The sequence below is a fragment of the Lineus longissimus genome, chromosome 6, assembly GCF_910592395.1.
Source record: "Lineus longissimus chromosome 6, tnLinLong1.2, whole genome shotgun sequence".
Classification (NCBI taxonomy): domain Eukaryota; kingdom Metazoa; phylum Nemertea; class Pilidiophora; order Heteronemertea; family Lineidae; genus Lineus; species Lineus longissimus.
The window spans coordinates 13,370,866-13,398,787 of record NC_088313.1 but is presented as its reverse complement, the minus strand read 5'-3'; the positions used below and the strand labels follow the sequence as shown (position 1 = coordinate 13,398,787).

The 27,922-nt window shown below is 41.2% G+C and overlaps 2 protein-coding genes across 3 annotated transcripts; both read right to left on the bottom strand.

Moving 5' to 3' along the window:
* Positions 1-78: 78 nt before the first annotated feature.
* LOC135489314 (alpha-L-iduronidase-like) lies at positions 79-26,127 on the bottom strand. The gene is made up of 14 exons (XM_064774615.1): positions 26,059-26,127; positions 24,571-24,826; positions 24,029-24,172; positions 23,089-23,279; positions 22,744-22,839; positions 21,565-21,767; positions 20,937-21,046; positions 19,820-19,898; positions 3,334-3,748; positions 2,998-3,119; positions 2,179-2,310; positions 1,499-1,575; positions 833-954; positions 79-428 (listed from the first exon to the last, which is right to left on the bottom strand). Exons 2-14 carry the CDS (start codon positions 24,786-24,788, stop codon positions 334-336), a joined length of 2,004 nt encoding a protein of 667 aa, XP_064630685.1. The 5' UTR covers positions 24,789-24,826; positions 26,059-26,127; the 3' UTR covers positions 79-333.
* On the bottom strand, positions 13,057-19,784 carry LOC135489315 (uncharacterized). 2 transcript variants are annotated; one of them, XM_064774618.1, is made up of 10 exons: positions 18,571-19,784; positions 18,192-18,262; positions 18,039-18,083; positions 17,796-17,930; positions 17,578-17,688; positions 17,372-17,464; positions 17,033-17,251; positions 16,822-16,926; positions 16,556-16,723; positions 13,057-16,450 (listed from the first exon to the last, which is right to left on the bottom strand). In XM_064774618.1, exons 1-10 carry the CDS (start codon positions 18,575-18,577, stop codon positions 15,968-15,970), a joined length of 1,437 nt encoding a protein of 478 aa, XP_064630688.1. In that variant the 5' UTR covers positions 18,578-19,784; the 3' UTR covers positions 13,057-15,967. The 2 variants fall into 2 exon arrangements, with proteins under 2 accessions (XP_064630688.1, XP_064630686.1); XM_064774616.1 differs by having other exon boundaries at positions 18,192-19,784.
* Positions 26,128-27,922: the final 1,795 nt, after the last annotated feature.

The following is a 27,922-nucleotide window of genomic DNA, read 5'->3' as shown; positions in this document are numbered from 1 at the left end:
GTAACTCTGGCATACTTTAAACTTTTTTATTAAACAACCGATAGATTCTACAAATAATAAACAAAATAAATTCTGTGCGTAAATATTTATTTAATAGCACCTATAATCTTGAATAGCACCAATTACATCTGTATCAGATTCATACGAGCTTTCAAATTCATTAATTTCAGCTGTGTGATGCAACACCCATTCCATATTCTTATAATAATTCAGGGCCAGGCATATTGGCCCTCGATTTATTGACATTGCTCAGCTTCCAGAAAACATTTATCATTGTTAATGATGGACATCCTCTTATACATGATATGTAGTTAAGCCTGCTGCCCAGCTTGATCAATTCCCATACGGGACGACAAGGGAAAACTCTCCCGATCTCCCCCAGTAGTCTGTCGCTCGAACGCGGTAATAACCTCTCACCATAACCTCAGCTGGAAAGATAAAATAGTACTGATGTACTCAATGTGGCCTCCCGTCGCTGGCCTCAGTTGTTTTAAAAAATCTATCGGGGATGGGTGGCCAATCTTGCAATTATAGCACAGCCCAAGTTCATCATGAATCTTGGAGGGGGGGGGGGGGGGGGGGGCTCACTCCTGATGATGTGCAGAGCATTCTTGTGCCAACAAATGTGTGGAGGGCGGTCATTCCTTTGTCACCCAAGTGTGACCTGCAGGGCAAATAGATCTCAATCTTTCAGTCAAACCTGTGACTTGGACTGTAATCTGGAGAAAAATATCTGTCATAAGTACCTTCCCATTGCTTACCAAGGCCTTGGTTTTATAGTTCATTTCGTGATAGATCCAAATAATTTACCTCAGACAACGTTCTTGCTTACCTGTTGAAGGATCTTGATGGGGCGAATAGACGAAGAGAGTGAATATGTCATCTTTCATATTGATCCTATAGAAGTTACCATTATTGGTGGCAGAGTATTCTATTTCATATGTGAGTAGACATCTGTAAAAGAGATCATAAAACTTAAAGGGGAATGCCATTCCTAATTAGTGGTGGTCCAGGAAAATCGAAATGTAGTTATACGGAATGCCATAGTACAGTTATCATGCATACAAATTCGCTGAAATATTTGAATATCAGTCTACACAATGGCACTGCTGAAATTTATAAGGGTTGTGCCAGTGACTGGTGTTTTTCAAACTACTCAGATTTATGAACTTATTCGTACTATAGGCTTTTACCAGACTGTTCAAAACTTCCCATTATTAGAAGTGATTTTCAACATATTTCCTTCAAGGGTTAAATACTCCACATCCTTCATCAGTGATAGGATGTGATTGATTCATCCATGAAGGTACAAAGATCCACAAAGATGATGTTGTCCAAAGTCGGAGTCACTAGGCCAATAATCCATTCGGCACCTAACTGTAGTGGCACGCAAAAATGCTTATTCCACCTTGGAGGAGGAGTATACTCTCTGGAGAATGAGACCTCCAAGTGCAGAGCAAACACTGAAGAATACAATCCGAAATAGTGAAATACCCACCGACTATGAACACAGCTATCGGACCATGTTAGTAAGACTACTCCCGCTGTGACATTCTGGACAGTAAGGTTGGGGACCTACAAAGTAAAATTGCTCAGTGTGAAAGTGAAAGGGCAAAGCCGTTTGGTAATTACTGGTGGTCTAGTAAAAAAGAAATTCAGTTACGCAATGCCGTAGTGCAGTTAATGATTATGCATACGAATTTGCTGAAACTTGGTATTCATAGTGTTTGTATACCTGTCTACACAATGGCATGTTTAAATTTGTATTTAGTACGTATTTTCGTAACTTGAAATTTTCAAATTCAATTACAAATTTCATATTTCTAAAGAGCAGTGTAAGCCTTTAACAATATAAGTAACCATGTGTCACAAACTATTGAAATGAGGCGTGTTACATTATTTCGCATTGCTTTGCAGTCGAAAGCAAAATGGAACAAAATCCTACAAAAACTGTGTGGCAGACTTTTTGTCCATAATGCAATTCACGTCTGCCCGATTCCTACCTGGTCAGGTTGTGCCGCTGGCTTGGCACAATTGTGTGTCAAGACAATCCCTGGGAGAGGCGTGTTACATTATTTCGCATTGCTTTGCAGTCGAAAGCAAAATGGAACAAAATCCTACAAAAACTGTGTGGCAGACTTTTTTCCATAATGCAATTCACGTCTGCCCGATTCCTACCTGGTCAGGTTGTGCCGCTGGCTTGGCACAAATGTGGGCAAAGACGACTCCTGGGAGAGGCACGCTGATGTCAAAGCTGGCCACTCCATTATCAAATTGGAAATGGGATGGACCAAGAATACGCACAATGCCCTGGAAAAAAATAAGTGTGTTGTACAGACCTTATAGGCCATTGGACGAGATCTTAGATGGAGGGCTCTTATACTTGAGTGTGTGGTGGATCAGCCCTTTCGTCGGACAAAGTCATCTCATTTGCGAGCTTCTATAGGGCCTCATTGCTTCAATGTCCATACCTACACTCCAGGATCGTAAGATGGAATGTCGCAGGATGTTTTATTTCTCACGGTCATCTATCCATCGGTTTATGAACTGCCTTCGGTTTTGCTTAGATGGGCCCAGTGCGTCACCCACAACGCGATAAAAGAAATTCCTCCTCTGAGTGGACGGTTGGATGTCATTATACCTGGGAGTATGATATACAGGTCGTCCTCGTGAATACCGGTATCGGGTGCCATTTAAATGTTATTGTGTGCACAGGTCGTCACAGTCATGGCTAAAGATCTGTAAGCCACACCAGCGGCGACCTCTAATGTATTGTTCGTCAATGTTCCAGGGCGGTATGGAAAGCTGCGCTTTGCAGATTGTGCATGACAAGTTACAATAAAGGTGGGCCCAGGGCCTACTTAGTCCTACTGGTATCCTTTTGTGGACTGTATGGTCCTACTTTTATAATACAAAAAGGATAGTCTACCGGTATTCACGAGGACATCCCGTATTTGCTTCTCCATTACAACAAAACTTCAGTTGGTCTAGGTTTACCTCTGCGTTCCTCATACTTTTGAAATCTTGCGAGGAAGGAGTGAAAGGTTGGTGTCTTTTTAGCCAGGCTCTGTATGGGTTGCCATTCTTCTGGTCTATCTGGTACTGCACCATCACTAATTCTGAAATTGTCGAATCAATTTAAGGGTTTTGACCATTTTGGCTAGAACTTAAATCCTAAAGCTGACGATAATCTCCCCAAATATTTATCACAGATACTTCTGATTGGCAGTGCCTGGTCCAATTTCGCCCACCAAACAAACACTAAAATGTCTATAAAGGCAAATAATTTTGAAATATTCTTCTTGGCCAAATTTTGTGAAGCTCAACACCAACCTTTTGCGCGCATAACAGAAGGTTCAATGATGGTGACCTTTACAGAGGCATTGTATGGTCCTTCCTCCGTGTCCAAAGAATTTACAACCAGAACTGACAAATCAACATTATCTGTCAGAGTTTCATCTTTTGGAATATGCAGTGATCCGAGTCCACGAAGTCCTATATTTTCTCCAGTGTTATTTACTGAAAGCGTCTTTTCGCCAATTAGGCTCAAAAGTCCCATGACACTATGGATTGGTTTCCTGATGAACTGGACGTGTGGCGGATTCGTATTGTTCATTTGGAATCTTGCCAATAGGGTGCGCTGCGTGAAGAATTCCGGGTTGAAACTCAGGAATGCATTGTCGTTGCTCAGTAACGTAAAGTTCATTGGTATGTCTTGTTTTGTAAGAGTTTGATGCTCTACAATGACCTGAAGTAGGAAATAAGCTAATGAGTAATCATTCTGAAACCAGAATTATTCTTCACGCCAACACAAAGGAGATACACTGTTCATGGCATAGACACTCAAGAACAAGGGACTATGCCTTTAAGTCTTTTCTGGCAGGCTCTCTTAATTTGGATATTTATAATTTGATTTTCAAGGGTCCCAAATGATTTTTGGCAGGTCCCTTATATATCGTTTTGAAACACATTTCAAATTACCAAGGGGCGTTACTTCACTTTGGTGGGTGAAGAGACACAATTTGGAGGTTAACTGCTATCCATACGAACTAGCGACACATTTTTCTCTAAATATGATTGAAATCATGCTTGAAGAACCTTCTAACCAGACGGCAGCACTCCAATAACACAGTTTTCCAATTTCATTGAAGAACGTTTTCGTCTAGCTGGAAGGTCTGCATGATTCTCGGCAATCTGGGGATTGATTCTCCATGGTGGTCTTAGCAGAGTCGGAATTACAGGGCCTTTTACATTTATCACATCAGGAAAGAAAAACATTCTTGAATGGCAAAAGATAAAGGCACAATGGGCATCAGAATATCTGTCACCACCTACATGTACAACTGTTGGCAAGATTTCTTCACCTCCTTCCCTTGGCAGAATCAGACTGGCACACATGTCTTCTCGGGCAACATTTGAATATTTTTTTTACCTCCTCTCTATAGAAATCTAAAGATACGCTGTAGATGATAAAATTCACACTGTAGTTGATCGCAGTGATCTGTGTGCAGTACTCCGATAACACAGTAAAGAACTGCCTAGAGGCTGAACTATGACCTTCCCACCGCCGAAACGTCGTTTCATATATTATATAACACCACAATATGACAAATGGTGACATAAGGATAACGTAGGTTGTTGACACGGTCAACAGATTGACCACGCAGTGCATCTCTTTCTTAGACCGTGTTTGGTCTTTCGGACCAGATACCATTTTGTCTTTTGTTTTGATGCTGACGATGATGATGACATTTAGAATTGTTATGATAACAGATGGCAAAACTTGACACAGGGAAAAAAGTTGGCCGATGACGAATAACACGAACCACTTAGGCTTATGTAAGGCACTGTTGAAGCAAACGGAACGACGTGCTTGGTTTGGGGAGGGTCGCTCAATGATTTGGATAAAATCAAACATCATGTACAACCAATTCAGTGATGAAAATATCAGAAGGCTCAGTATAACATACTTTCTTCTTGAAGCAATCAGGAGCATTTGAGCCTTTAGAGGCATCAACACAGCAATCATTCGTTCCACTGAGAACGCGATGATGATCCATGCCGACATGAATTGACAATTCATCCAAACATACGAGTGTATTTTACAACCGATATTATTCCAGCCACGAACGGAAATGATGCGGCTAAATGACATATAGTACAGGCTGGTTTGCTCCCAGAATCCTTCCCCAACAATTAGGTTACCTAGATCAGAGACTGCTAAACATCCTAAATAGATAGCACTGGCGCTGTCACGATGTCTTTGGCGAAAGAAGATGACTACACTTAAAGTGTTACCGAAAACACCCATAATAAGAAAAAACAAGGTCATGTAACCACCAAATAGTGCCACGAATTTGTAAAAGTTATTGTAAAGTGAAAAGTCTTCTTGATATTCCTCTTTTTCTGTACTGATGAGCTCGGTCCTCATGGCTGCATCCCAAGATATTCTCCGTTCATCTGAAAGAGTGTAATGAATGTATCCCAAGCTTCTCAACTCCTCAAAGGGCCATCCATAAAGTATGTACTCATCAAACTGGGGATTTTGATTTTGTCTTAAAACTATTAAATACCATTTGTTGAATAAGCATAAAGCATACTTACTTTTCATCAGAATTTACAGCGCGTATAAGAATTTATCATATACCAAGACGTCATCGAGGTAGTGAAAACCCGTCTGAAGCTCAAAGTGTGACAGAAAATCACACCAAACCATAGATTAATTGATTATCTTTCGGTTGAACACCGTTTAAACCAATTTCCGACTCTGCAAAACAATTTCACCTGATTTTTTCTGTTGGTTGTCATGCGTGCAATACAGTCGTAGAATATTGTTTGTAGATTGAATGGTTGTATCACATAGGTGGCCTCTGTGACACGATGGAGAGTCTCTGTGATGCAACGTGTTGTTGTTCTGCAGTCAGAGGTACGCCATTGTCCCTGTTGGGGTAACGTCATCGTGTCATTGCGGCCGTGGATTTCATATAATTGCGACGCAAGGCGTACTCGGGGTCTTAGATTGGAAGGAACAAATGGCGAGATGATTCGAGCTACAAATCCCTTGAAATAATCATAAAAGTGGTACATGTATGTGATAACAGAAAATGACACTAGTTTGGTATGCTTATTCTCAGGCACAGGCAATCGTCAAAATCCTTAATTCTTGAGCTTTGATATCATGTTTGAAATACTTGAGACGTAAATGCAAGTCTTTATGTAGTTGATTTCAGCAAAGAAAAGTACAGGTATAGTGTACCGACCTGTGAAATTCACACTCGGCAACACACGACAACAATTCCTTTCAAAGTGAATATGAGCCGCTTCTTTTTAAGTTGTCATGCAATATAAGTTACCATTTGACATTCTAGAATGTAATAATACAATGGTCACTGCAACCTGAATTGCGACTGAAATATGATGAATTTTGTTTTTGTGCGCAGTTGAAAATAACACGAGGCAGTTCCAATATTTCTACCTTCTGCTTGATGCATATTCAAAATTTCTTTGGTAAGATTTTCTATTGAAACAAGTACAGTAGAACCTCTCTATTAAAGACACCCTCGGGACTGACAGGCACTGTCCTTACTAGAGAGGTGTCCAGATTAGAGAGGTCAAATTGAATGGAAACACCCAATTTGGGACCATAACTAGTGTCTTTAATAGAGAGGGTGTCCTTAATAGTGAGGTGTCCGCTAAGGGAGGTTCTACTGTAGATGAATAAAGAATTTCAGTGATTTAGTTTAAAACTGGAAAAATTTGCGGCCATTTTATTTAGCAGTTTTGTGAGTTTCAACTTTTTCATACTCTGAATTCAGCATGTCGGCAACTCATCAGCAACAGTGATTTCAATTAGATATTTTTTTGACGGCCACTAATTTTCATGATTATCTACCAAGGCGATAAAACAAGATAGAAGAGGTGAGGGAAATAATCAAATCTTAGGAATGCACTGGGGGACCGTACCATAGCTAAAAAAGAGAGCGAAAAAATCAGTCAGTATTGATTGATAAACCCTTTAAAATGTTTTATCCTCTGAAAAACCATTAAGATTTTTCGGCCAACACAAATAAGCAATCCTTTTGGGTCGCCCTGACTTTGTCGCCTGGTAATTTTTGATTTGAGTATTACCCCTAAACAGCCTTCAGGCTCCTGCACAAGTAGGGGATAAAGATGATACATTTGTTAATTGCGGGAACTAACCCCGAGGGCAAGCATCAGTAGTTTCGGTACAATTGATTCTGATATTCGACCAGAAGCGTAAATACCTCGGAGGAGTTTACTGGCATTGGATAACCCAGATAATCGCCACGATTACTCTGATAACTGTCTTTGGGAGGAAGCAGGACTCTTCTAGCATTCTACATTCACTAGTTTGGGGCATGGAGAGGTTGGGTGGCCTCAGTGAGTTGAGGATTATGTTCTTCTTATAGTGTTCAGTGAAGCTGGTCATTACTTGGCAGTGCCGAATTTGGAGGAAGGAATGACCAACAGAGAGAAACATTTTATTTCGTGCTTCTTATAGTGTTAGGTGAAGCTGGCTAATACTTGTAAATTCGTCGCAATGTGGTATCGCAGAATCGAAATCATAATATTTTTTAGAGCAGCAAAATACTATAAAAGACAAAATACTACAAAAGGCATCCTATCAATCAAGAACTACGATTTATGTTGCACAGGTTCAAACCATACCTCCTGACCTCTCACGTTGTTGTGCAAAACTCATCATGGGGAGCACGTCCCCCCCACACTTTACATTGATGTGCATTGTGTACTATGTTCCTTCCTACAGTCCAGATCACAATTGACATCCCTTAATTTGCATATGTTGCACATAAGTTGCGCGTAAATTGAGATAAAATCGTCATTGAGGGCTCATATTTTATCCCAATTCTGTGAGAAAAAGGTTTTAAAGTAGACCCAATTACAAATAACCTAACTGAAATAATTAGAATGCACTCACTGCTTTCACTGAGTGGTATAATTGGTCCTAGCTGAGGATACCTCAAATAATTTTGATTGACCCATTTTGCATACTTACACGCAACGTCAGTGTTCTCCACAGGGTTTTCTCAAGGTAGGGTGATACCCTTGATTTGCATGACGTTTTACCAGTGTGCAACACAAGGTAGGGTGGCCAGCAATTTGAGGTAGGGTGGTCCTATAGGAACCCTCTACAAAGTTCTAGAGCAAGGCAGGGTGGCTCTTCCAAGGAAGGGTGGCTCTTCCAAGGTAGGGTGGGCCACCCTGACAAATAGCCTTGTGGAACACTGAACGTGTGCGCACACATTATTCGTAAGTGGCACGTTACTTACCTGAAGCAGTAGGTATGCCAATTGTGACTCGGCTGTATTTATGCAGGCATTTTGAGGTTGAATCTTTTCATCGTATGTGAGAGACTGAAGAGCCCAGGCTCAATGGGCAGAGACTATTGAACCTGGCTTGATAGCAAGAGGGTTTTCTGGTTGCAGTAGCTGCTGGACATAAAAGGGACACACTAATTGCATATTTCCCAATGCACAGAGGGCATAATGGATCCCGCTAAAACAGGGGAAACTGAACAAGACAGTGCTGTGTCCTCCCTAGATGGAAGTATCACTAAAGTCAAGAATTATCATCTGGACATTTCACTTTATGAGAACTTTTACATGTTCATTGCAGTATTTGGTGGTTATATGACCATCTTTTTTGTTTCTATGGGCATCGTTGGCAACGTTTTAAGTATTGTGATTTTCATTCGGCAAAGGAAGCGTGATAGCGCTAGTGCTATATATTTAGGATGTTTGGCCGTCTCTGATCTCGGTAACCTGATTGTAGCTCTAGGATTCTGGGAGCAAACCAGCTTGTACTACATGTCATTTGGTCGCATCATTTCAGTTCGAGGCTGGAATAATATTGGCTGTAAAATACACACGTATGTCTGGTTCAATTGTCAATTCATGTCGGCTTGGACCATCATTGCATTTTCATTTGAAAGAATGATTGCGGTGCTGAGGCCGCTGAAGGCCCAAATCATACTGGTCGCTTCAAGAAGAAAGTATGTCATAATGAGCCTCCTAGTTTTTTCTTTGGCGAACTGGTCATACTTATTTGATTTTAATGAAATCGTTGGCCCACATCCGCCAGGCCACCTCGATCGCTCTGTCTGCTTCTACAGAATGACAGAGAAGCCACAGTGGTTGATTTTCTTTCATGCCATCCATATCTTTACCCAGTGTCAAGTTTTACCATCCATCATCATAACGGTACTAAACATCATCATCATAGTTGGGATTAAAACTAAAGACAAAATTGTAAACGGTACGATAGACCAAACACGTTCGAAGAAAGAGATGCACATCTTGGTCAACTTATTGACCATCTCAACGACTTATGTTCTGCTAATGTCCCCCTATGTCCTGTTGTGGTGCTATGTTGTATACGAGACACTTTATAGACAATGGGCAGGCTGGAGAGAGGCTTCTTTGGATTTCTTCACTGAGTTATCGGAGTATAGCATTCAAGTCACTTCTATCAACTACAGCGTGAACTTCATAATCTATACAGTGTCTTTAGATTTCTATAGAGAGGAGCTAAGGAAAATATTCAAATGCTGTGGAAGGCTTTGGTAGTTGTTTCCATAAAAAATGACGCACATCACCACAGAAAACTTTTCATTTTTGACAGCTTTGCAGTGATTGAAACAATACACCACCTTGTGGTACCCTCATATGACAAACCCAGTGTACACAGTAGTCTTGTATGCCTGCCCAGCCCATTCTGCACTCAGTGACCCCTGATGACGTCATCGCCCTGAGGGTGCACTCTTATCTCTTATAACGTAATCGATGACGCAACCCAAAGTGGAATTCCCCAACCCCGTGACGTCATCAATGACCTCACGACTTCGAGGCATGCCTGGGCATGATTTAAATAGCGCTATTGTTTAAAGATAGGTGCATTGTTTAACCGAGTGACACGGTAATGATGATGACATCACCGTGGATGTGTTTAGGCAAGTAAATGGATATTGAAATAGTGTAATAATGCATGTGTATAACATGAGTTGTGTTACTTGGTATCATTTGAAGACTTCAAGGCACGTCTGGGCATGATTTGAATAGCGCTATTGTTTAAAGATAGGTTCATTTTTTGACCGACGTGATAATGATGATGCCATCATCGTGGATGTGTTTGGGCAAGTAAATGGCCCCCACCTGAATCATGGGTTATCCCTTTTAATAACTTTAACCAGTGCGAATATCAAAAATATCAGGATTCACCATGAATAGGAATCAAAAGATTAGTGTAGGAGTTACTGTTACCGTGGGCGTGTTGGGGTTGATCATCCTCCTTGCCACTGGATTAACCAATCGAAAGAAAGGCGGACAACCTTTATTGCCCCCTCTGCGCCTTCCAGTCTCATTGAATAATACATCGATTGATAACCCTGAGTGTCTCAGTGGCACAGTAATACAGATCAACGTTCGTTTCAAAATCATCATCTGCAACAGAACTAAAGATGGGTTGAAACAACAGACCTTTAATCTACGTAGAATACGCTATGATGGTACCCCCTCAATCAAAGGCATAGTGCTTTCATTTGACGAATGGCAGGACTTGGAACTGATAGGTAAGCAATATAGCTATGATCATGCACTAACTTGTTTCAGTGTTGCAATATGGCGGCTATTGTCATTTAAACAACGCCATGACATCATCGCTATTTATGGCCGGCCTAGTTTAATGACATCAGCAGTTCTTCAATTTGTTCAGGCCTGCACAGAGTGTGATATATAAACTGCTTTGATCAATCCCCCGACACTCTTAACATCAACCTCATGCGAAGCAGATTTCCCGACATTGTGTACGCCGTGGTAAGTCGATTTACTTAATAGCTCGGGCCGCACTTCATTTTGCCTGTCCTGTTTTTATCCTTTTCACTATGGTGAACATTGCCATGAAGCGAATTTTTACAGCATTCACATATTGCATCGATAAGGTGCTTATCAGATGATTGATAACCGCGTCCCGCGTACCCTTTTTCGCCGTGGCAATGACGTGCAGGTAAGGACCGTGCTTTTTTATACTGCTTGGCACAGGCATGTTTTATTTTTCGCTCCAATGTCCTCAAATGCCACTGGAGTATGTGGTGATGTACTCTATCGAACTTGACAATGAAATGGGGTGCCTCCCTTTTAAGATGCAACCCGTTTAAATCATTACACAGCTTATCCATCCTTTTATTTCGGAATGTTGATTTGAACAGTGTAATATATTGTGCATTCAGGCTAATATTCCTACAATATTTACCCTGGGGGAATAGATTTTGTAAGATGAATATCACAGACACATTTTTGTGGTGTGCCCCTTTAGTAAATAGTTTTGACAACATCTTGTCGTCCTTTGCTTCATCCATTAAGTCGTCAATGACAATCAAGTGTCGTTTTGTGGGGTCTAGCTTATCATAGATGTCGGTTGGTAACCCCTCCATAAACTCAATACCCAAGGGTTGCATTTCATCATAAAGCGGCTGATATTCAACGTAACACCAGATAATGTGCTCTGGAACAGGCTCAAACATATTTTCCTCTATAAGCCGTCTTGTTAATGTTGTCTTGCCAGAAAAGCTTGCCCCCACTATGAGGTAGGTGGCCGTGTGGGATAATCTCAGACACATGGCTTAGCAGGGGCAATCAAGATTTTTCTCATGATTGATCTATATTGTCGTGCCATTCTTTTGTAATTGAATTTAAATACCCGAGGGTATGAAAAAATATCACCTTTCAAAATCATGGTTGTGTTTTTTCTATACCTTGCTTCGTGTTTTTCTTTAAAAAAAAAGAAGAAAATACTCATTTGGTTAATAAGAATTAATTTTAATGCAACATCGACGAATCGTTTTACAAAATCAAGTACAATACAATCATTCATTAGTACATTACTACCAAAAGGGCGAGCCCACTCATTGACCTGGGCATTTATTATTAACAGAAAATATATACAATACGCACCACAGCCAGAAGACAGTGGACTCTGTAATGGCTTATCATTATTTATAACTCCATATTTTACAATTCCTGTTCATCTACATTTCTAGTAAATAAAATTGCGGGCTAAGACCAAAACTATCAAACAGATAACCCGATCTATCTGAAGTAAAATACAGAGAAATCCAGTGTAAACCAGGCTCGCTAACTGTAGCTGAATTAATGATATAAGCAGAAGGATGTTTTCGCAGTTTCTTTGGTAAAGTGTCAATGGCGTACACACCCTCAAATTCTGGTATCTTTTTAGAGAGAATGTTGCCTATTTCAAGGCTACCCATCCACGAGTATTTGTCTTTCTTTTGTGACTTCAAAGACATCATCAAATTCGGCGTAAAGTAGCAAATTTACTGTCTCCGTTAGTGCTTCAGCAAAATGCATTTCAATCCTAAAATTACCCTTTCTAATGAGTGACAGACTGTCCTCACCAATACTAGGCGAAATATCAAAAGCGAACAAAGTGTATCCTTCTGCATATTCACCTCTGCTTATATCTATTCCCTGGTCTCTATACAAATTACCATTTGCCGAAAAAAGTGACATGTAGGCCCGTGCATACTCCCCCTTATCTAAATCAGGTCTAAGTGGTAGGGAAGGTATCTGCTGGCCATTAATACAAGTACTCAAATAAGTGATGTGATTATGTCGCATGTGAAAGGGATTTAATTTAAAATTGCCAGACATAGCCGCATCATTGACCATACCTAATATTACCCGCTTGGGTAGTTCCCCCAAGAAAACATTATCCTTTGTTACCGTCCTGTATATTTATTTCTTTAACATCAGTCTTGGTCAGGTGGTATTTGGCGTTGGCTTTTTCCAAGGCTCTATTATGCGCCAGCTGTATGGTTGGGGCCACATGAACCCTTTTAACGTAAAGTGCCGCCTCCATAATATTAATCTTGTAGGAGGGGTCTTCATCGGCCGACATTAGGGCAAATGCGTCACTTTGACGGATAAATTTCAACTTTACATCGATATATTTTTCAAAAGCAACTTCTGCAAACTAAAAGCATCAGTGTGCACCCGACCGAGTAACTCTAGCGTTTTACTACCCTTAATGCTATTGTAACGTTTCACTAAACCACTGTTAGGAGCATCGGCCCAAGGGTCATTAACGTCAAATTTCCCGGCCTCATCCTTTGGCCTCGGCGCCGTAGCTAAGTAAGGTCTCTAAGTAACCCCTGTAAGGATATGTATTGCTACTCGGGCTGATCAAGCGGTCGTTGAAGGACACGTCAGCCTGTGAAAACAGGCTATGCAGTAAAAGATTAACAGGGGCCACCTTTGACCCAGCCGTCTTATTACCATCGACATCTACAGTCTCTTGAGTTAAATTGGTACCGTCTTTTTTTATCACACGCAACTTGATGTATAACTGCGTATGGGCGAGGTCCAGATAGTTGTCAGGTTCATCCTTCACCACCAACTCTATTGGACCCCAATCTGTTAGTGTATTCAGAGGCCTGAATTCCACCCACTGGGTTAAATCTACGGCAATTTACGTGGGCGGTAATTGAAAAATATCAAGTTCACTTTTGGTGGATGGTGCCGAGTTCTCATGAACTAAAGCCATTGTTTAATAATTCTCCTTCAGCCGCGGGCGCTTAGCTAATTTTCGAGTTCTTGTCCCAGTTCTTGGCTTCTTCCTTTTACCGCTATTGGCTCTTGCTTTTATTGTATTTCTGGTTAGCCCTGCCCCGCCTCACCGGCATTGGCCATCAGCGCTTGTTTAAGATTTTTCTTTTTCAGTATGATATCATTTACAGTTCTCAAGCCAGCACTTGCTAATTTGGGTAGTACTTTCTTGCCAACTGACTTTAAAATTGGAACAGCTGATCGAAACAACCCTTTTAAAATATCACCCACTCCACCGCAATGCTGCATAGTTGTACCGGCATAGAAGGGTACATTACCGCCAGCCTGGCCAATGTAGTAATCGCAGCAACAACCTACATCTGGCTTGTAATTTGCCCTCATTTTTGCATAAAATGGAGTACAACCACTGTTTTACCGCGCCTGAATTGCACCAATTCGCCATTATCGCGCCTTATATCTATTTGTATATTATCAAATTGTTTACGTACAACAGGGAGATAGTAGGGGTTTTTGTAAATGTTTACAGTATTCCCATCATGCCTCTTACTAAAATCTACAACTCGAATCAGGGGCACCATGCTATCGCCTTCCACCTGTGCTGATACAATATCGGAGTATACATAAAGGGTATGGAACCCCACATCAATATCTGCTCTATAGCCACCTCGCTGATCAGATTTAAATATCTGGCCCGCTTTAAAGTTATGACAAATCGCTACCCCCATTTATTTAACAACCATTCGCAAAAATCTTCATTACACTTCTCTCCTCTGAACACATGTTGTTCGCACTCACCCTTTTTACAAAAGCCTTTTTTTGAAAAACATTTCTTGCAAACGCTGTGAGCCACAATCAGATTAGGAACATGCTTACCGCTATCGTGGAACATAGCTTCGTAATCAAACAATACATAACATGATTTTTTTTTTCTTCTTCTTCTGCCTCTCGCTCTACAGCAAGATATAATTCTTCAAGTTGGTGATGAATATCTTTGACATCATCACCATGTACCATCCCTAAGCCGCTTTTCAAGCAAAATAATAAGCCTTTGCTCAACCGACAGATCAGCACCATTCGCTGGCTGCATATAACACCTATGCCCCGGCTCGGTCATGCGCTCGCAGAGCTTGCACCATTTTTGCCCGCAAATGTGGGGATTGTCAATGTTTAACCGTTTAATAACCTTACCACACTTGCATTTCTTTAAGTCATCGCAAGGCGATACACCACCTATCTTAATTTTTTTACCGGCCCCAACAACTTCTTGCACAGGGGTCGGCGTCGTGTGGAAGTCAAAACACCCTTGACTAGGGAAGATACGGTTACATGCAGCACAGCTAACCCAAGCTTCAAATTTACAATCCTCTCTAAGACAGGAGGAACAGTTCTCAATACAACGATGACGGACTCTATTGCTATACCCCCGGTCACACTTTGTGCAGTAATAACTCCGATTGAGGAATGCACTCATCTTTGTGACAACTGAATAATGAGTGTCTTGGTGTAATAGATACACACATTTTTCAGCAGGGGGGCCTTTGTATACGACGCCATAAAAGTAATCTTTTGAAATAATAACCAGCTGATGATCTGGCAAACAGCTTGAAATTTTGGCCAGTGTTCGGCACTTTGGCCAGCCGGTGCAGGTATTGGGCCCCTAAAAATTGGCACCCGCAACCCTGCCCAAGATTATCCACTTCACCAGATCTGTTTCTTTTAGATCATCTACATACCCCATGGCGGTGGTGAGTGCCCTGGCAAAACATAACGAATCTTTATTTTCGATACGTATGACACATCCTGGATAGTTCAACATTTCATTGAAATTCATTATTGATCTGTCAGACCAGCCAGCGCCATGGGGGACGGCCACATGTATCAAATGTATGACAATATTATGGTCGAAGGTGAATTCCTGATGGGACTGGAGAACTTTCTCCACCTCGTCCATAATGACGTCAACCGTCAATTCGTCCACCCTCATAAAAGGTATCCAAATTTCGTTACCCAAAGTGGGGTGATTTAGGGTTAACCGAATTTGATGATGCGGCTCCATGTGCCTGGTTTGGGATTCAAGCAGTTGCGCAAACATGGTTCTTAGATGACTAAGAGTTTGCCGAAAATCTTCTTGAATCGGCGGTGGGTTAACCCTCACAGTGAGGTCCATGCCTTGCATAAAAAATTTAGGCACACGGCGCCGCCTCTCGCTGACAATGGTAAATAGAGGTAATACCCTCCCATCAGGCTGCCTAGGAGGCGTTGACGAAGGTCCTGGCTGGTCCACTGGTTGGGGGTCACCACCGCCATGCTGGAAAAATAGGACCCCTAGGTTTTACAATCTTACATTATGAAGAAAATCCAGAAGAATGTAATCTGGTGTTAACATGTATCAAATGTATGACTATATTATGGTCGAAGGTGAACCCCTGATGGGCTTGGAGAACTTTCTCCACTTCGTCCATAATGACGTCAACCGTCAATTTATCTACTCTCATAAAAGGGAGCCATATTTCATTACCCAAAGTTGGGTGGTTCAGGGTTAACCGAATTCGATGATGCGGCTCCATGTGACTGGTTTGCGATTCCAACAGTTGGCTAAAGATTGCTCTCAGGTGCCTCAGAGTCAACTGGAGTTCTTCTTGAATGGGAGGCGGGTGGACCCTCACGGTCAGATCTACGCCCTCCAGAGTGAATTTAGGGATACGACGGCGCCTCTCACTAACAATTGTAAATAGAGGTAAGTTGACAGCCACCGCATCAGACTGCTGTTGCCGTGTTGAAGGTCCTGCCTGAGAGTGGCCTACAGGTCGGGGGTCATTACCGCCGTGCTGGAAAACAAGACCGCCGTTATAGCAAAGTTGGTGTTTAACATAACACGTTTATGACCAAAATCAGCGAGTATGTAATCTAGTACACCCTCAAAGGGTACTTACCATGACAGATGGCCCACTTGACTGACCAGGGGCTTGAGGTTTACCAGTTGCAACTTTTTCTTGCCTGGCTCGAGCTCTCGCCAAATGGAGTATCAATTCCTGCCTTGTAGCCGGAGGGAGCGTACTCTGGGTAGCCATACTCACATCGACATTTATGGGCATTGCCGCCTAAAATGAAAGAACAGTTGCGTGTTTATTTTTTTTTTAAGAGATTACTTTAAGTAGCTAAAGTGAGACAAAAGTACGGCCCGATGAATGATAAATACCTGTGTATTGAATTCGAGAATGGCCCGATGTAGCTCTGCGGTGAGGCTAACCGAGGCGCCGTCCCAGTCACCGTGTAAGGTGAGAAGCACACTCCGCCACTCATTCTGTAATGGAAAAAAGGGAGCAATAATGGACCCGAGTAATCATTGAGTTGTAACAAATATCATGACCACTTAAATAAACTGTTGTATAATAAGATCATCAACTTACCTCAGGCATAGGCAGCCCACGCGTTGGGGATTCAACTACCCCGTTGTCGCAAGTCGGTACTTCGGACTCCGGTGCTGGAGCCGAGTGGGGATGCTGCCCTGTCCGCCTCTTTTTTTCAGGCTGGGCAGCGGCGACCTTCTCCTTCTTCTTCTTAGCCTGCTGGCCCTTCCGCCTCTTTTTTTCAGGCTGGGCAGGGGCAACCTTCTCCTTCTTCTTAGCCTGGAGTATGAGTTGAAAAATTTTTTTATGGCGGCGCTATATTCAAATTGCACAACAGGATATAAATTGAAATGCGCGGAATTAAACATGTTTGAGCAACGTCGTCAGTTTAAAGCCTACCTCAGCTGCCTGACTAGCCAAAATCTCAGCGTGAAGCTCGTCTTGCAAAAATGTAATGGAGATGTTGAATTCATCAGCGTCCTCACCACTACACTGAAAATGAAATAAAAGTCAGTTAGATAGATAATTTGTAAAGATTATATTTAATAATGTGGAGAAATAACAATGGAAATATTCAGAATAGGTCGGTGATATTTTTAACTTACTGAAATAATATCCCGGTAAATGTCGTACAAATACCGCACTCGTTCATTCCGCCCAAGCGGGTTCAGGCGATGCAGACAGACGGGCAGGTCAATCCGCCTTCTGTATTCAGCCTGAAGAAAAACACATATAGGTTGAAAAATCACAAAGAAAAGCTCCCGGGTGAATTCAGTAAAAGTGAAAAATATGATATGCAAGATAATAAAATCGTAACACTCACCACCACATCAAAATCACGGATTGCCTGATGCAATTCGGACCTCGTCTCGAACTGCTTAGGCTTGGAAAGCCGACCCGCCTCAAATTCCTTGTACAGAAAGATGAGGACGGCCCGCCAATCTCGCATAGTGACAGTCTGAAAGGTAAACAATCAAATAAAGGATTAGTTAGGGTTTATCGATTCACTTCAATTTGGTTTGTTTTTTTTAAAAATTTTGTTGAATCGATGCGGCATAATACTCACCGGCTGTAGCGTGATAAATTCATCGGGATTAGACCCTGACGGTCTCTGCAAAGAATATGATTTTTGTTTAAAACTTAGTAAAATGGGGACAAAAGTAACTTAGGAATAGGCAAAAATCTGGGAGGTAAAAAATGATGCTAAAACCTGGCTCACCTGATCCATCATTTGCTGCAGGGCCATATCTTGGGACTCGGACAGATTGTTGAAAAATGAATCCATATTACCTAGAAACATTGCCAAGTTCAATTAGCTTTTATGAAACAACCAAATTAACAATACCATTTCTGGGGTGCAGACCGGTAATAAAGTTAAAATGGGTCCTTCAGATTGGCTGATGCATGCATGAAAAATAAAGCATTTGAACATGTGCTTCACTCGGTATGAAGCTGTAGACCTTTAATTGATGATCGGATTTGAATAAAATCGAGAAATTGGCGGCATAATATAAAATGAAAAATATAAGAAACAGAGGGGCCGCCTGATAATGGGACTGGTTAGAAGAAATTTATAATTTTAAGATTCAAACACCTACCTTCCATTCTTGAAACTTGGGCTGTTGAAATACTCTGTGAAATTCGAGAATTATGAATTGTAAAAAGGGGAAATTTGAAACAAATTATTCTCACACACAAACACAGAGATCCAGCTTAAATGAATGACGATGTGAAAATGAATTTTTTTCCAAATTCGCGCGGTAATAGCGGCGTCTGCGAACATGTTTAAACACGTTACAGCATATTGCACATCATATCCAGAAACTTACTCAGGAAATCTTAGATAATGTTATAATATTTAATCACCCCATAAGCGTGATAGCGCTGTTGCCAGGCTAACATCAGAGACGGTAGAGTACATATTCTATTGTTAAGCTTTTTTAAGTGTAATGCAATAAATAGTCCACTGGTTAAAATTATTAAAAGGGATAACCCATGATTTAGGTGGGACCATTTACTTGCCCAAACACATCCACGATGATGTCATCATCATTATCACGTCGGTCAAACAATGAACCTATCTTTAAACAATAGCGCTATTCAAATCATGCCCAGACGTGCCTTGAAGTCTTCAAATGATACCAAGTAACACAACTCATGTTATACACATGCACTATTACACTATTTCAACATCCATTTACTTGCCCAAACACATCCACGGTGATGTCATCATCATTACCACGTCACTCGGTTAAACAATGCACCTATCTTTAAACAATAGTGCTATTCAAATCATGCCCAGGCATGCCTCGAAGTCGTGAGGTCATTGATGACGTCACGGGGTTGGGGAATTCCACTTTGGGTTGCGTCATTGATTACGTCATAAGAGATAAGAGTGCACCCTCAGGGCGATGACGTCATCAGGGGTCACTGAGTGCAGAATGGCCTGGGCAGGCCTACAAGACTACTTACACATAGCCTAAATTACTACGCAGATATCATGAAACATCATACACACACCAATTGTATACAAATAAACACGCAAGCATGCATGCATGTATCGGGCATTATGACTGACTATTGGTGTCGCCTGGCGTTAGAAATAGGAACTAGATTTAGTTGAACACCTGCCCTGGCATAGACACCAGACACCAGGAACCTCGGTTGTGAGTCTCATTCGAAGGACAGCGGTGAAGAGCCAGGAATTTTATTTTGTTTAAAGCCACGCTGCTTCATCAAAAATCCATTCCAGGGTTCACCCTGGGATCTCAAAGCCACTAGGCTATGAGGCTCCTCCCCACTTCTGAGGATCTTAATCAGCTTTTACTTTAAATGCATTCACGTTACCTTAGCTACCATTGCTGCATATCGTGCGTCTGCTCGCCAGGTTTGCGGTTTACTCCATCCAACCAGCGGATCACCTTCGCTGAAATAATGGGTAAGGAGTGCCTATATGGTATTAACGAAACCAAGAAAAGAATTACCAAAGGCTTTATTAGACCAACTGACACAAGCCACATAGGCTATCTATAATAGAGCCGAACATACATAGAAATACAGTAGAACCTCTCTATTAAGGACACCCTTGGGACTGACAAATGCTGTTCTTAATAGAGAGGTGTCCTGATTAGAGAGGTCAAATTGAATGGAAACAACCAAATTGGGTCTAGAACTAGTGTCCTAATAGAGAGGTTGTCCTTAATAGAGAGGTGTCCACTAAGGGAGGTTCCACTGTATAGACAGGACATAGATATAAAAATGACGAATACAAAAGGACAAACAGTAAGTAGATGCCTCCGAAACAGAAGTGAACACTGGGGATCTATCGTTTGAAGGACAATTTTTTGGTAACTCGACTGTCAGTATAAGCAAAAACTCATTCAGTTTTAGGAGAGGAGTGTGTTGAAACAATACCCGAATGTCAGCTGAATCATCATATTTAGTGCCAACATGGCATTTTCTCAATCCACTCCTCCTTTAAAACAATAATGGTCTATGCCAAGCATTATCTCGATCCACTCCTCCTTTAAAGCAATCATGGTCTAAATATGCCTGGGATTATCTCGAGACACTCCTCCTTTAAAACAATAATGGTCTAAATATGCCTGGGATTATCTCGAGACACTCCCCTTTTAAAACTATAATGGGCATTTTCTCAAGAGACTCCCCCTTTATTAAACAAGAGGCCCAAGGGCATGGCGCTCAGCTGAAATACATGGGTCAATGTACACAACATGGTAAGTACCTGGTCAGTGTTTTTTAACCTCAATATTGAGATGCCTTAGTCATGCATACAAACCAAAGTTAAAGACTCTTGGACATATATGGCAAAGCTTGCCACATTATTAGTATATGCATTGAACAGATCCACATATTCAAAACCTCTTGGTCTGAACTGGTAACTGCAGCATTCATGCGCAAGAGTGTAGCCCAGGATGGACGATAACCTAAAAAAATTACTCACTCATTAAATACTTGTACTTTTCTTAATAACTTATATTCATTGTAGATCTTCGACATGGTTTCGTACTCTGAAGTTAAGATACTAGACGAGACTGGCAGCGTTTTGCCCCCCTGAAATATGAAATGATAAAATGTTAGTATTACTCTTTCATACACTTCAACACTGAAAATGCAACTTTTGTCAAAGATTGGTCATTTGACCAATTTATGGCATTTATATAAAGTAGGTCAAGTGCTGGTGGCCAAGCTCCTAAGTCAGTTGACAAACTTTGCTGTCAACTTACCAGCAAGATTTGTCAGATAATGAACTCAGCTGGTAAGTAGTCTAGGCCAGTTTGCAGGTTCGGCTAGATTAATCCACTTGGTCAATTCTACAATGGCTCGAACAACGTGAGCAGTAACTATCAACCAACTGGCTTTGTACACAAGTTTCCGTCACAGAATAAGGAGATTAATCAAAGATTCTACCATGGGCCATCAATGATTTTACGATGAAGATTTTCCATCTGTCCTTAATAGGGAGGTGTCCTAATTACAGAGGACAAATTGTATAGCAACAACAGATTTAGGAACAAAATACTGCCCTGATAGAGAGGGTGTCCCGCAAAGAGAGGTTCCACTGTATTTACCTTTTTGTGAAATGATATGAAATCTATTCGGATTCCTTTCTCACCAGTGAAGTAGTTTGTTCCATTCGACACATGTTCCAAAAGCGCCCAGCACCGTTTTGAAAAGGAGCCCTCCCGACAAGAGGCCCCTGGTCCGCCAAATCTCAACTCTGGGCTTGCACGATGAAGACCTTCTGAACAAGCATCATAATAGTTAAGAAAACCTGCAGATTAAAATGAAATGAATTTTACCAAGAGGGACTTCTCCAGGATGTGCAGGCAAATGTATTTCCACATAGATGCTGAACTTGTGTAATGAATACAAAAATGGAATTAATGAAATTAGCTTTCACATAGCGCCTTTCCCACTGAGAAGACAATGTTTAAAAGCCTTCGCACTCCAAAATGTTCTTGGAAGAGAGGTGTTTTCAAGTTTCTGCAAAATGAGTTAGTGTCACTTTCTTTTCTCAGAGCGTTACTCAGCGTTACTCAGTACTCAATTTGACAGTTTTTGGAATCAAATCACTTGTAATAACCAATCAAGAAATATCTAGAGTTTTCTCCAAGATGATGAGAAAGTTTTTATATGGCTCTCATTTCAACAATTTCTCTTGGATTTTCAATAAACCTACCTCAAAGCAATCTTTACGTCATGTCCAGTCGCTTTAATCCATTCAAAACTTCACTCTGACCACGATCGCTCCAGAAAATGATGGCCGCGTGCAGGATATGTTCCCCATGCAAAGTGGACATGCCCTAACATTGTGCGTCATGATGACGTACTGACAACAGACCGACAGGAGCTATGTCACTAATCAGGGGCGGATCCAGGATTCTCAGAAAGGGGGGCTCTCAGAAAGCTAGGGCACAGCACAAACACCACAGAGCACCGTTTTTTAAGCATTTCTCTCACTAGGAAAACCTCGAATTTGGCAAAAAATAGTTGGGGCCAGGGCCGGGTCAGCCCCTTAATTCCGCCAAAATGGTTGGACAGGATGTACAGATTCAAGTGCTGTCCTTAATAAAGAGGTGTCCTGATTAGAGAGGTCAAATTGAATGGAAACAACCAATTTGGTACTGTAATTACGAACGGCGTACCCCTTTAATAAGCAGATTCATGAAAATCCAAGAGCAATTGTGACAATGAGAGCGATCTGGAGCACTTCTCAACATCTACATGTAAGAGCAAACTATAATTACCTTTTACTGTTATGTTCAGTCCGTCAAAATCCTTATGGTCCGGCTCATTCCAAGTTTCAAAGTTCCACGTCGATACATATCCCAATCCGTATTGGTCTGAAAAAGCCGTTGCAAAACTACAGGTTACAAAAACGTCGTGCCTAATCGAAAGCGGTTTGCGAAGGAATGATTTTTGTCATGGCGACCTGCTTTCATGGTCGCATGCAACCAAAATATCTTGTTTGCAGTGTCCGGGACCTCATTGTGTAATGGATATTTGTGTTGGCAGAGAGAAAATCAGAATAAGCCTTCAATCTGCTTGGAGAATGGTCACAGAAGTCAGCAAACTTTCTACGTCATGCTCACCGATATAATTCTTTGCCAAAGTATGGACAAGATCTCTCCACATGAAGACTTGAGTTTTGTTCTCAAAGTTGGAGAAAATGTTGGACGGATTTCCCATCAGTTCAAATCCTGGTCGAAGACCGTTCATCCACAGCGTCTGCACGAGCTGGTCAAGGCGGGAGAAATTATAGACAGGAGTTCCATTTTCAAACCTGGAAAATCAATGAATTTTAATAGTTTGTTCCAAGATGTTGAGAAATGTTGCATGTCTCTCTTTAATATTTTTTCAAAATTGGAGGGATATTTATCAAAAACTTATCATTTGCGACCCACCACGGCAAAATGGGTTGCATATCACACAGAAGATGAGCCTAAAATGACACCAGGACATAATAGAAGAAATTGATGTGCTCAGATTTCACAAAAGGCAGACAATAGTGAAATAAACAACCAGTCCGTCTCAACCTGTCAAGCTCGAAGCGACTTGCGTCTCATTTTGCTGTGGTGGGTCACATTTATCAAAATCTTCGAGGAAACTGTAGTTCTCTTCATTCAGTTACTCGAAGACTTTCTTTTCCCTCTAGAAACAGTTCTCGGAAATCTCGGAGCAGGTGCTTTAGCAGATTTTTCCCGACTCTGGGAGGACAAGCTTTGTAGTCCAACTAGGTGACTATTGCCTGGGAATTTGAATACATAACAACAACACATCACTGAATATTGATGTTTTTGTGAGACCGTTGTTTAGCCACTCATCTGTACTACCAACTGCAAGTGCAAATGTCCATTCTAAAATTTAAAAAGACTCGGAACAGATTTTATTATTTCATCAGATGAAATTGAAAGTCTTTCAATATTTTGGATGTCTCTCAATAGTTTTATCAAAATGATGTAACCAGTATGAATCTTCATACGCCTAAACTCTAATTCCCACGATCGAATGAGCTTAGTCCCTTTACTTTACCTGGAAACTTTCACGAGATCCAAGAGCCAATGAATGCGGACTTGTTTGATGCCGCTACGGGGTATGGCTCCAATATAGGCCAAATTTTGAACCATATCTTGAGAGAGAAGAAACTTGTCTGCATCTTGATGCGGCAGTGCAGGACTGAAACGGTAAAAGAAAATTCAGAAAAATACACTCTTTCACTGCAACGGTAACATTTTTGTGGGCATTTATCATCACGATTTTCAAGAATGATATCAATTCATGAAAATAAAAATCAAGAAAATGATTAAGGAAGTAATATTTCTAGCTCTTGACAAACTCCTGTTGATCGGTTGCCAGCTAGTACGTCATCCTGACTCACAATGTCAGGGCATGTCCATTTTGATTGGGGAACATATCCTCCTCGAAGTCATCCAGCCCTGCAGTGCCATTTCGTGAATTGGACTAAAGGCATTTCATTAAGACATCAAGATCCAATACGAGGGCCGTCTTAAGATTCCACAAATATGGACATGGACTAAAGCGGCAATCTGCTGTGGACACAGACAAATGCATACCATAATCCAGTGCTTCTCCAGGAGAAATCAATTGCATCCACTTCTCTGTTTCCGTCAATAATCAATGTCTCAACAACATTTCCGTTGCCATATCTTTGGTCCATCCTGTAGTAAGAATCCTCCAAGACCCTCCAGGGCCCATTAGATGATCTGATCCTTGTGATTGAAAATATCAGGTAAAATTGAACCAGATAAATGAAGTATATCATAGTCTTCATGCTTTTTTATTGAACAACGGCTTTGTGGATGGACAGGGCTGTAATTAAAAGAGAATGGGAAATCACCAGGCTGATCAAGATGAATAAATTACAAATAAAGTAGGCCTACAGCAGAACCTCTCTAATAGGGACACCCTTGGGACTGTGAACTGCTGTCCTTAATTGAGAGCATCCTGATTACAGAGGTCACATTCAATGTAGTAAACATAGTAAATGATCAATTGAATATGTGACCAAATGCAGTGTCCTTGAATGAGACGGCGTCCATAGTGGAGAGATGTCCACTAAGGGGGTGGTGTCCACTGTAGCCTATGTAATAACTTCTTTTTTGTAGATCAGTTAAGATATTGGTGGAACTCGCTTTTTAGGCCTACTCTACTTTGAGACCTGATGCAGGCCACAGTTAAAGACGGTCGATGTACAAAAACTGGTGTTATTATATACTAGCTCTTTATTTCTGATGTGCAGTAGAACCTCCGTATCAAGGACACCCTGGCCTTGGGAATGACGTCCAATGCTCTCCTTAATAATAATACTAATAGGGCCTACTGATAAAAAAACGGGAACGAGTTTACAATCCCCGATCACACCCCCAAAAAAGGTCACCGGTTGACTAACGAAGCACCACTGTTCTATGGATTTATAGTTGAATGCGATCAAACTACGTCATTTCCAATCGGGGATTGTAAATTTTAACCAAAAAACGTGAGGTGTCATAATTTAAGTCGAAACTGGCTGACTGCAGATCAACATGAGTGTCTCTGTATAATAAGGAGGACGTCTTGCTAACCGAGTTGTCCACTAAGAGATATTCCACTGTAGTGTAGGCCTAGCGTAATTTACAGTCAGAAGAGAAAATAAATACAAAGTGGCTATTCTTACGACTAGTCGTAACTTAGGATTTATGCGATTCCAGAGATTAAACTGAGGATCTAGGGAGATAAGACTAGTGTAAAGGAAGGGTTAGGGTTAGGGTTGGCGCTAGGAGTAAGTGTTAGGGTCAGGGTGAGCGTCAGGGTTAGGATTAAGGCCCAAAAGGTGAAAATGATCGTCGTAAGAATAACCAGTACTTTGTATGTAAAATGCATTAGGGATCGTCGTAAGAATAGCCGCGGCCAAATAAATAATGTATGAATCTTAGTTCAATCATCCCATCATCACTTGCATGACGAACTGTAGTGTACATCACGACAGCAGACACCCAACCCCTCTAACTTTTGTCACAAAGATCTACTTCGTGTTCTGATCTCGATTTCAGTCAGGTTTTCACCTTTTGATCGTCTTAAAATGCTCGGATTCAAAAGTTTAATTTTCCCGCGAGGCAAACAAAGGAAGTACCGAACGGATGAGGAGGATAGGGTCAATGCTATATCCAATCCGCGTAGCAGGTCATGTGATGTAAATCAACGCACGTGGTCCAAACTTTTATGGGGTCAATGTTATATCCAATCCGCGATAGCAGGTCACGTGATGTAAATCAACGCACGCGGTCCCGGAATTTCATGCGGGAATTTCACAGGATGGAGTCAGTCATGGAGCTACCTAAAATAAAGCGAGACTGGGTAGGAAACGACCCATCCACCAGTTCGGTCAATGGTTGTGATTATGCTGTTTCACACAAATTCATTTATGACTTGATCTTTGAAGAAAGCATAATTGTCACATCCTGAGAAAACCTGAATGATGATAGAGATCAACATAAGCTTGTCAATCATGGAGCTGCCTAAAATAAGGAATCGGGAATGATTGCCAACCGCCAAAGCGAGACTGGGTAGGAAACGACCCATCCACCAGTTCGGTCAATGGTTGTGACTATGCTTTTTCACACAAATTCGTTTGTAACTTGACTTTGAAAAAACATTATGACATCCTGAGACAACCTGAATGATGATAGAGATCAACACAAGCTTGTCTTCATTGATGACTGCATGATCTTTGAAGAAGGCATAGTCGCATCCTGATATGATGATAGAGACCAACATCAGCTTGTCTTAATTTATGGCTTTATCTTCGAAGAAAGCATTGTGACATGCTGAGACAACCTGAATGATGATAGAGACCAACTTAATCTTGTCTTCATTTATGACTTGATCTTTGAAGAAAGCATAGTCACATCCTGAGACAACCTGAATGATGATAGAGACCAACATAAGCTTGTCTTCATTTATGACTTGATCTTTAAAGAAAGCATTGTGACATCCTGAGGCTACCTGAATGATGATAGAGATCAACATAAGCTTGTCAATCATGATGCTACCTAAAATAAGGAATCAGGAATGATTGCCAAAAGCCAAAGCGAGACTGGGTAGGAAACGACCCACCCACCAGTTCGGTCAATGGTTGTGACGATGCTTTTTCACACAAATTCATTTGTGACTTGACCTTTGAAAAAAAACATTGAGACATCCTGAAACAACCTGAATGATGATAGAGACGAACCTAAGCTTGTCATCATTTATGACTTGATCTTTGAAGAAAGCATTGTGACATCCTGAGACAACCTGAATGATGATAGAGACGAACCTAAGCTTGTCATCATTTATGACTTGATCTTTGAAGAAAGCATTGTGACATCCTGAGACAACCTGAATGATGATAGAGATCAACATCAGCTTGTCTTCATTTATGACTTGATCTTTGAAGAAAGCATTGTGACATCCTGAGACAACCTGAATGAAGATAGAGATCATCATAAGCTTGTCTTCATTTATGACTGCATGATCTTTGAAGCAAGCATAGTCACATCCTGATATGATGATAGAGACCAACATCAGCTTGTCTTCATTTATGACTTGATCTTTGAAGAAAGCATTGTCACATCCTGAGACTACCTGAATGATGATAGAGATCAACATAAGCTTGTCAATCATGGAGCTACCTAGAATAAGGAATCAGGAATGATTGCCAAATGCCAAAGCGAGACTGGGTAGGAAACGACCCATCCACCAGTTGGGTCAATGGTTGTGACGATGCTTTTTCACACAAATTCATTTGTGACTTGACCTTTGAAAAAAACATTGAGACATCCTGAAACAACCTGAATGATGATAGAGACGAACCTAAGCTTGTCATCATTTATGACTTGATCTTTTAAGAAAGCATGTGATCCTTAGACAACCTGAATGATGATAGAG

Excerpts from the sequence above, each read along its gene's own strand:
- LOC135489315 (XM_064774616.1), bottom strand. The coding sequence starts at position 18,272 with ATGTTTCTAGGTAATATGGATTCATTTTTCAACAATCTGTCCGAGTCC. Across the intron at positions 17,252-17,371 it reads TGGCTAGTCAGGCAGCTGAG|GCTAAGAAGAAGGAGAAGGT; the intron begins GTAGGCTTTAAA and ends CTCATACTCCAG. Across the intron at positions 16,451-16,555 it reads CAAGTGGGCCATCTGTCATG|CACGGCGGTAATGACCCCCG; the intron begins GTAAGTACCCTT and ends CTTGTTTTCCAG.
- LOC135489314 (XM_064774615.1), bottom strand. The coding sequence starts at position 24,788 with ATGAAGACTATGATATACTTCATTTATCTGGTTCAATTTTACCTGATA. Across the intron at positions 21,768-22,743 it reads ACTGAACATAACAGTAAAAG|GTTTTCTTAACTATTATGAT; the intron begins GTAATTATAGTT and ends TTTAATCTGCAG. Across the intron at positions 429-832 it reads CCATCAAGATCCTTCAACAG|CTGAGGTTATGGTGAGAGGT; the intron begins GTAAGCAAGAAC and ends TTATCTTTCCAG.